Raw genomic sequence first — 10,396 nt, forward strand, 5'->3', positions numbered from 1 at the left:
GGGACAGTGACCAGAATGCAGTCTCCCCCACAAAGCCTGATGTGAATGAGGAGAACCTACAGCTCTTCCTCCCTGTGGTTAGAGGTCCATGGGATGTACAGGTGAAGTGAGAGCTTTGGGTTCTTTTCCATCCCCATGTCTTCATGACACCCACTCTCCCAGGTACTTCAGCCTGACCTTGGCCACTGTACCATAACGCACCTTCATGACCTGTCTTGAGCAGTCAGTCCCAGGTTTGAAGTTTTGCAAATTTCTCCACCTAAGTCCTGTTCAAATTCTTGAGAACTCCCTGTAACATTTGCTCAGGAAGCAAAAAAAAGGTGGTTCTCTCCTACACCTGCACCAAGCTCTGCACCAGGCATCCTGAGCAGAAAAAGGATGTCAGTAACTCACATGCCACAGGGATGATGAAGGGACTGAACATAAAAGCCACCCTGGACAAACAGAATCTCTTTCTGGGATCCTCTCATCTATTCTGTACAGGGGTATGGTATCCAGGGTTCTGTCGCAGGCTCCTGTCCCTCTAACACACAGCCCCCCACACTGTGGACTTCTCAACCACGTTTGAACACCAGCCTGCTGGCCATGGTCACAGCTTGCTGCCACACAAGGTTAGGGTTCACCATTTCTGGGCTTGGAATTCAGTATTTCCAACTGGTTACCAGATGGTCCACTATTTTGTGAATAGAAAACCATCCAATAATCCTATTTCCTACTGCATTAAATATCCATAACTCTTGCATTTCTTTTCAAACCGAAATATTAAATTCTTAATTCAGTCATTATTCTTTCTCTCCCAGAGTTCCTTCTGGTCCACAGTCCTGGAGATTCTACCTCTGAGGTTTGCTCCAATGCAATTCCTCCTCCTGTTTTCCCTTCTAAAGTCTCCTTTCCACCTGACATCCCCCCCTAAGGCCAGCCCTTCTCTCCCCACATTCCTTAGTCCCAGTCCCCAGTGTCACCCCTGGCTCTACCAGTCTGTGAACTTGCTATGTCCTCTCATGGAGTGAGCATTGCCACTTCTGTTTTCATATTCCTTCTGTTCCTCTAGATGGAAAACACCCTTACTCCTGCCTTCAACTTCAGCTGCCAAACTGTCCCAGTTGTAAAAGCCTCACATGTCTATGTGTCTTATAGAGATTCCAATGTCCACAGGATTGTCTACTTCTTAACAGCTTTCTCTTCTGCATTGCAAGAATATAAAATCATATTAGTACAAGGAAAAGACACATTAACATTTGTTCAAGTGGAGGTGAGCACAAGGCTTCCTGCAGGCATCTCCGTCACTGTTGTAATGGTGACACATTTCTGAGCATTAAGGTTAGGACACTGAGGATCCTGTAAGTGGGCATCTTAACCAGAGGAAGAGGGAGAGAGAATATTATACAGACTCCTCGCTGAGCAAGGAGTCCAACGCAGAGCTTGATCCCATGACGCTGAGATCCTGACCTGAGCTTAAACCAAGAGTCAGGCACTTAACCAATTGCACTGCCTAAGCAACCCAATCATCAACATTTTAAAAATAAAGACAGTGCCATCTATAATTTCATAATTATGAAATTCCTAAGGATAAATGTGAAAAAAATCCTAAGTGTTTTATATGGAACTACAAAACCTTTCAAGAGAAATGAAATACAACTTGTATAAATGATTAGATATTTCTTACCTGTGGTTCGGATTGTTAAATTCAACTGAGATGATTTTTTTTTCTAAATTTTTGAGTCAATGTCTCAGGCCAACAGCCTCCTGTCAGAAAGCAAAGTGAATACCACACAAAAAGGGAGGAACAAAATTCTTAAACCTATATTAGAAATAATTCAGTTACACATAGCACAATTCATAACATGACCAAATGGGGTTTATTGCAGGAATGCAAGGCTGTTTCAACCAGAAAACATCAGTCCATGTAAACGCCTGGGTTAACAAGCCAAAGAAGAAAAATCCCTTGATCTTATACACCATTCAAACAAACAACAAACAAACAAACAAGAAACAACAACACAACCTTTTTCAGAATTCAATACCTATCCTTATTAATGAATGAGTAAATAAATAAATAAAAATGAGAAAAATACTCAGAGAATGAAAAATACAGTGAAACATCCTCAACTTGATAAAGAAAACTATAGGGATACCTAGGTGGTTCAGTTCGTTAAGCATCTGCCTTTAGTTCAGGTCATGATCCCAGGATCCTGGGATCAAGCCCTACATTGGGCTCTCTGCTCAGTGGGGACCTGCTTCTCCTTCTGTCTGCTGCTCTTCCTGCTTGTGCTCTCTCTCTCTCTGACAAATAAATAAATAAATAAATAAATAAATAAATAAATAAAATCTTTAAAAAATAATTCATTGACTGTATTAAAGACTTAACTGTAAAACAAGAATCTACACAATGATTAAAGAAAACATAGGTGAAGATCTTCAGGATCTAAGGTTTTTGTAAACATTTCTAGAAAAACACTAATCTGTAGGAGAAGAAAGGGAAGAAGAAAGGCGGGGTAAACAGAAGGGGGAATGAACCACGACAGACTATGGACTCTGAGAAACAAACCGAGGGCTTCAGAGGGCAGTGGGGTGGGGGAATGGGATAGGCCGGTGATGGGTATTAAGGAGGGTACGTATTGCATGGAGCACTGGGTGTTATACGCAAGTAATGAATCATGGAACTTTACATCAAAAACTAGAGATGTACTGTATGGTGACTAACATAATATAATGAAAAATATTATTATTAAAAAAAAAGAAAAACACCAATAGCACAATCCTTAAAAGAGACAAACAAAAACAAAAACCTGATAAATTGGAGTTCATCAAAGATAAAATCATTGTTCTTCCTTTGTTTTATGAAATAGACAATTAAATTAGCTAAAATTGGAGATTAAATACAAATAAATTTATGTAAGAGTAGATGAAATTCATTGTCATAATGCACATGAGTTTTAAAACACTCACAATGTATGCCTATTCTAAATAGCATACCGGTAGAAGAATAGATGTCTACAGCATCTCTTTGGGAAACTAAAACTTTAAGTTGTCATTTAGACAAATGTTCGTATCTCCCAAAGACCAGAACTCCATCTGAGAGTAAAACGAAAACGAAAACAAAAACAAAAACAAAAACAAAAACAAAACAAAACAAAAAAACACTACAGTAATCATGGGCAGCACAATGGTATAACTTCATCCATGATTCAGATCGCTGAGGTGTGAATGGACAGGGATCTGGTGAACTGCAGAAACCAGCAGGACTCTCAGGACTTTGGGCCATGGTGAAATGTGTGCCCTGCCACAAACAGGGGGCACTGTGGGACCTCTCTGTGGTGCCTACACAGCTGCTCAGTGAGGACTCTTCCTCAAGGGAACCTGGCCTGGGGACTGGTCTCTGGGCTACCTGATAGTGACTCAGCAGCTGTGTCCTCTCAGGCCTGACAGAGTCCCCTGAGCAGGGAGCTGTGTGTGGTATCAGCAGGTGATTCCCCCCAGGGCTTATTCCAGGGCTGAAGCCAACCCCTGTCCTCTTCAGTGTGTGGTGTGAGCTGAGCTCCAGCACCAGGGCTTAGGGAGGGGCTGGGCAGTCACTGGATGGACCCCATTTGCATGGACAGCCCCTCCTGGGACAGAGGGTGGCAGAGAAAGGGAGGCCTGGGGCAGACTAAGCCTTTGTGAGGACTAGAGCCTGGGCCACCATGGTCTGAACTCCTGAACTTCTCATGCTCCTGTCTCACTGCACAGGTAGTGACAGGCTTCAGGGACACAGGACAGCCCTCCAGCCCATGTAGGCCACTCTGTCTTAGAGTCACCAGGAAATTTACCTTGGTCCCGTTCCAAATCACCCATGAGTGTCTATGTTTGCAGGTTCCCTGTCCAGCCAGTGCTGACCCAGCTGCCCTCCCTCTGCATCTCTGGGATTGTTGGCTAGACTCACCTGCACCCCGAGCAGTGGCTTTGGTGTTGGCAACTATTCTGTAAGCTGGTTCCAGCAGCAGCCAGGGAGTCCTCCCCAGTATCACCCATACTACTAAACAGACTCATATAAACACCAACGCTCCAGGGTCACCAGTCACTTCCCTGGATCCAAAGATGTTCCCTGGTCAATTGCAGGGGTCCTACTCATTTCCGGGCTGCAGGCTGAGGACGAGGCTGACTATTTCTGTGCTACAGCTCATGGCAGTAGGAGCAGCTACTGTTCCTCACAGGGTCTCAGATAACAAGGAAGTGAGTCAGAAATCCCTATGCACACAGATAATTGCTGTGAGCATTTTTCAGTGAGAAACTTAACCTGAAGAAACATGCGGGGGGGGGGGGTTGCTCACCTGCAGAAAGATATGTCCTTAAACAAGGGAAACTCACTTCTGAATGCAAAGTAAGAGAAAATTGGGCATTAAAGGATCATAATGACTGATCAGATAAAAGCCCAAGTGTACAACCCCAAGGGGCCTGAAGAATGAATACAAGCTGCCCAGGAAACATTATCCACAGTTTTACCATCTTATTCCATAAAGTGTGACCTCGTGTCACTACTGATGTATCCACAGCTGATATATTGACAATAACCCTGGTCACAGACACAGTGTCTTCTCTCTGAACCAGCTACACATGCACTTGGACCAAATCCTACAGACTCTCCCTGACAACACCCCACACCCTCTCTCCTCTTCTCCTCTCTGCTCCCCTGTGCCTCAGACCTTCAGGCTCTGTCTCTGACTCTTGGAGTCTGAATTCCCTCTCCACACAGAATTTCAGAGAACACTGAGAATGATCTTGCTGTAGTTTCCTGTCTCCAAGTTCCATCTCTAGGGAGGAGAATGACTAGAAAATAGAGCTACATGCAGTCCCTCATATTCTCCTTCCTGCTGTCAACCCCAGGCTCTATATTTCTGCTCCCAACATACCCCATCAGTCTCTTTAATATGAAAGTGAAATTAGTATATTTTTCTAAAAGTGGTATGTTTATCCCACCTTTCAGTATTTGCACATAGAATCTACTGATTTTATTCTTCTTTCACAATTAGCTAATACTGTCCCCATGATGAGGATTGAAAGAATCCACAGAGGCAGATTTCAAAATATATAATTTTTAACTTACATCCCTGTCTCCTCAGTGTTGAGGGAACTTCTGGGAAAAGAGAACTCTGGAAACCAGAGAAGAATCAGGTAAAATGAAATAAACCAGCCTCCTGAACAGAACTGGCCATGTGTCAATGTGGACCCATCTCTGCTCTGGACTTGATCCTCTTCTATGTGGTTCTACAAGAGTCACCAGCTCTGTCCTCCCCCTTGAACAGCCAAGGGAGCTGTGGACACACTCACTATGTGGAGCAAGAGTAGAGCAAAAGTGTGTCCTGAGTTGATGGGAGACCTCATAAGAAGACACATGGCCTCACCCTAATGAAGGTGACAGTGGACAGTGCAGTGGGGAGGCAGGAGTTCTCTCTGATGGGCCCATTGTGTCACCATGTCACAAAATGCTGTGTCCAGGCCTGGACATGGGGACGCCACTCACCTGTATCTGAGGGGTCAGGGTTGAACAGAGCAGGGACTTGCCATCTGACACTTCCTGTTCCCTCTTCATGGCTCACAGCTGTGACCTCCCCACCCCCTGCCCCCACACAGCCCCTCCACTGGCCACCCCCCCTGACATGCTCAAACAGAGGGACATGACCCAGGGTTAATGAGAGGTCAGAGAGCTAGGGGTCTCATTTGCATTGTTGGTCCCTCCCTCTCTCAGAGGATGAAAAGGGGAGGGAGAGATTAGGCTCTGTTCAGCTGTGGGGCCACAAAAGGCAGGATCAGTAATGGTCTCCACCATGGCCTGGTGCCTTCTCCTCCTCACCCTGGTCGCTCACTGCACAGGTGACTGGATGCAGGGACATGGGAAGGGGCACTGAGAGGATACTTGGGCACTATTTCCTTCTCTTGTCTCCAGAAACGATCACCGACACTGTGTCTCTCCCCCTTCCAGGGTCCTGGGCTGTGCTGACGCAGCCACCCTCAGTTTCTGGGGCCCTGGGCCAGAAGGTCACCATCTCCTGCTCTGGAAGCACATACATCCGTATTTTTGGTGCGAAATGGTACCAACAACTCCCAGGAAAGGCTCCTAAACTCCTCATACGTGCCGGTAGCAATCGACTCTCAGGTGTCCCTGACCGATTTTCTGGCTCTGATGCTGGTGACTCAGGCTCTCTGACCATCACTGGGCTCCAGGCTGAGGATGAGGCTGATTATTACTGCCAGTCCTATGATCCTAGTCTCGGTGGTCACACAGTGCTCCAGGCCTGTGGGGAAGTGAGACAAAAACCTGCTGTCCCTACAGCAATTGGGCTTCCTATGCAGGTCCAACTTTTTGGCCTAGTCAGCTGCTGTTTTTTTTTTTTTATATAAACTGGGGTCTGAGTCCCACCTCAAGGAATTTGTCTACAAAGTCTTTCCACATTCTCTTAAATTTTTCCTTGAAGCCTGTCCTTGGGAGCAAGATATTGTGTGATTTATTAAATTGAGCACAAATTCCTAGGTTCCAGGGGCAGCCTCTCCTGAGGAGAGTCCATGACAGGTCAGGGTAGAAACAGGGTCTCTGTCCAATATGTGTTTTGGTACCAACAATTCCCATGAGTGGGGGACCAAATCCTCATCTAGGTTGGGGGTTAGACCCTCTGAGGATACTATCAATTCTCTGACTCCATGCCTGGCAACTCTGGCTCCCAGACATGTTAGACCTGTGCTGAGGTCTAAATTGAGGCCATTCCTCACTGTCCCTCTTGTGACAGCATGTCAGGGCTCATCCAAGTCCCTGTCCCATGAGAACTGAGACCAGAACCCCTTTCTCATTGCTAAAGGAGGAGGGGCCCACGTAGCCACTCACCCAGGCTGTGTACTGCTTCTTCTCTTCCTGCTTTCACCAATATGGGTCCAAGTGGAACCACCTACGAGTGGAACCACCTAGGAGTGAGGGGTTCTCCTTCCCACTGTCCTCAAAGACACTCACTGCAGCCCCTTCCTAGACAAAGGATCTCACAGGACAGAGAAAGGTTGTTTCCCCCATTAGTGATGGATAGGATGTAGCAGGTGCAGTGTGATGATCTCAGGCTTGGCTTCTGAGAAATCTGAGCTCTCCATTCTTGGCCAATTACCTATTTCTAGAAGTTTCCAGACCTATATAGTTCTCTTAATAGTCTTCAATAGGAATCCCTGTTTTTTTTTGCTCACTGGGGTAATTTCTTCTGTCACAGTTGAACCAGGCCCAGGGCATCTATGGCTGAATGGTATTTTGGGTCTTTGGGAATAACTCCAAGTCTAATCTCATCTTTACTGAGATCTAACCAGTAATTTTTCTTGTTCACTTCCATTGTCTAATACTTGGAGAAAGACGTCAAATAATAACATTGAGGTCACATTTCCCTGTTCCTGAATTTGTAGAAATGTCCTCCTTCTAGCCACCTCATTTGCTAATTTCGTGACAATGGGGCTGTGTTTTATGTGTGTGGGAGAGAGTGTGCTATCATCGTATGAGTATCTCTGTTTCTATTTTATGTGGTTTTTATTAGGGCTTTGATTTCAACTTAGTCAAAGGAAATTTCAAGGTCTAGTGATATCATGTTATTTTCATCTGTTGACTTATTAATATGATATCTTAGAGCATTTATTAATATGAAATCTTTATATCTTCAATAACTCACTATGGACACAGTATGAATGTATTAATCTGAAAATGGAATCTCACTGTTGACATTTTAATTTAGAAAACCTGTATCAATATTTCATAATATTCCACAATTTTCATTTTTCTTTTCTTTAATAATAATTTTTATTATGTTATGTTAGTTACCATACAGAACATCCTTAGATTTTGGTGTAATGTTCCATGATTCAATATTTGCATATAACACCCAGTGCACCATGCAATATGTGCCCTCCTTAATACCCATCACTGGCCAATTCCAATCCCCCACCCCCGTCCCCTCTGAAGCCCTGTTTATTTCCCAGAGTCCACAGTCTTTCATGATTCATTTCCGCTTCTGTTTATCCCCCCTTCATTCTTCCTGTCCTTCTCCTAACAATCTTCCTATTTCTTATGTTCCATAAATGAGTGAAACCACATGATAATTGCCTTTCTCTGCTTGACTTATTTCACTTAGCATAATCTCCTCCACTCCCATCCATGTTGCTGCAAATGATGGGTAATCATTTTTTCTGAAGGCTGAGTAATATTCCATTGTATATATGGACCACATCTTCTTAATCCAGTCATCTGTTGAAGGGCATCTCGGCTCCTTCCACAATTTAGCTATTGTGGACAATGTGCTATGAACATAGGGGTGCATATGGCTCTTTTCTTCATGATGTCTGTATCATAGGGGTAAATACCCAGTAGTGCAATTGCTGGATCATAGGGTAGCTCAATTTTTAAATTTTTGAGGGAACTCCACACTGTTTTCCAAAGTGGCTCTACCAACTTGCATTCCCACCAACAGTGTAAGAGGGATCCCCTTTCTCCACATCCTCTCCAACATTTGTTGTCTCCAGCCTTGTCAATTTTTGCCATTCTAAGTGGCGTAAGGTGGTATCTCAATGTGGTTTTGATTTGAATTTCCCTGATGGCTAATTATTTTGAACATTTTTTCATGTGTCTGTTAGCCATTTGTATGTCTTCATTGGAAAAGTGTCTGTTCATATCTTCTGCCCATTTTTTTATTTGATTATTTGTTTCTCATGTATTGAGTTTGAGAAGTTCTTTGTATATCTTGGATACCAGTCTTTTATCTGTAGTGTTATTTGCAAATATCTTCTCCCATTCCGTGGGCTGCCTCTTAGTTCTTTTGACTATTTCCTTGGCTGTGCAGAAGCTTTTTATCTTGATGAAGTCCCACAAGTTCATTTTTTCTTCTGTTTCTCTTGCCTTTACAGATGTGTCATGAAAAAAGTTGCTGTGGCTGATGTCAAACAGGGTGCTGCCTATGTTCTCCTGTAGGATTTTGATGGATTCCTGTCTCACAACAAGGTCTTTCATCCATTTGCAGTTTATCTTTGTGTATGGTGTGAGAGAGTGGTCAAGTTTCATTCTTTTGCATATAGCTATCCAATATACCCAGCACCATTTATTGAAGAGACTATTTCCACCGGATGTTTTTTCCTGCTTTGTCAAAGATTAGTTGCCCAAAGAGCCGAGGGTCCATTTCTGGGTTCTCTATTTTGTTCCATTGGTCTATGTGTCTGGTTTTGTGCCAGTACCATGCTGTCTTTGTGATCACAGCATTGTAGTACAGCTCGAAATCTGGCATTGTGATGCCCCCAGCTTGGTTTTTCCTTTTTATCAATTCCTTGGCAATTCGGGGCCTTTTCTGGTTCCACAGAAATTTAAGGGCTGTTTGTTCCAGTTCTTGAAAAATGTCATTAGTATTTTGATCGGGATAGCATTGAAAGTGTAGATTGCTCTGGGTAGCATGGACATTTTAACTATGTTAATTCTTCCGATCCATGAGCAGGGAATATTTTTCCATCTTTTTGTGTCTTCTTCAATGTCTTTCAAGAATGATTTGTAGTTTCTAGTATATAGATCCTTTATGTCTCTGGTTAAGTTAATTCCAAGATAACATATGATTTTTGGTGCTATTGTAAATGGGATGGATTCCCTAATTTCTCTTTCTTCAGTCTCATTGGTCGTGTATAGAAATGCAACTGATTTCTGGGATCTGATTTAGTATCCCACCACATTACTGAATTGCTCTAAAAATTCTTGTAGATTGAGGGTGGGGTCCTTTGGGTTTGCATATAGAGCATCATGTCATCTGCAAAGAGAGACAGATTGACTTCTTCTTTGACAATTTATACCTTTTATCCCTTTTTGTTGTCTGATTGCTGTTGCAAGGACTTCTAGTACTATGCTGAATAATAATGGCGAGATTGGGCTTCTTTGTCATGTTCCTGATCTTAAGAGAAAGGCTTTCAGCTTTTCCCCATTGAGAATGATATTTGCTGTGTGCTTTTCATAGATGGTTTTTATGAAATTGAGGAATGTACCCTCTATCCCTACACTCTGAAGTGTTTTAATCAGGAAAGGATGCTGTCTTTCATCAAATGATATTTCTGCATCAGTTGAGGGGATCATATCGTTCTTCACTATTTTCGTGTTGATATGATCTTTCACCCTGATCAATCTGTGAATGTTCAACTACCCTTCCATTCCAGGGATGAATCCCACTTGGTCATGATGGATAATACTTTTAATGTACTGTTGGAGCCTATTATCTAGGATCTTGTTGAGAATTTTGGCGTCCATATTTATCAGGGATATCGGTCTGTAGTTCTCCTTTTTGATGGGGTCTTTGCCTGGTTTTGGCCTCATAGAATGAGTTTGTTAGTTTCCCTTTTGTTTCTATTTTTTGAAACAGCTTCAGGAGAATAG

At 43.2% G+C, this 10,396-nt stretch overlaps 1 gene segment (V, D, J or C); it reads left to right on the top strand.

Moving 5' to 3' along the window:
* Positions 1 to 5,801: 5,801 nt before the first annotated feature.
* On the top strand, positions 5,802 to 7,253 carry LOC125282337 (immunoglobulin lambda variable 1-40-like). The segment is given in 3 exon segments: positions 5,802 to 5,850; positions 5,960 to 6,282; positions 7,224 to 7,253. Coding segments are annotated over 3 exon segments (399 nt in total).
* Positions 7,254 to 10,396: the final 3,143 nt, after the last annotated feature.

This window comes from Ursus arctos, unplaced genomic scaffold (genome assembly GCF_023065955.2).
Source record: "Ursus arctos isolate Adak ecotype North America unplaced genomic scaffold, UrsArc2.0 scaffold_39, whole genome shotgun sequence".
Taxonomy (NCBI): Eukaryota; Metazoa; Chordata; class Mammalia; order Carnivora; family Ursidae; genus Ursus; species Ursus arctos.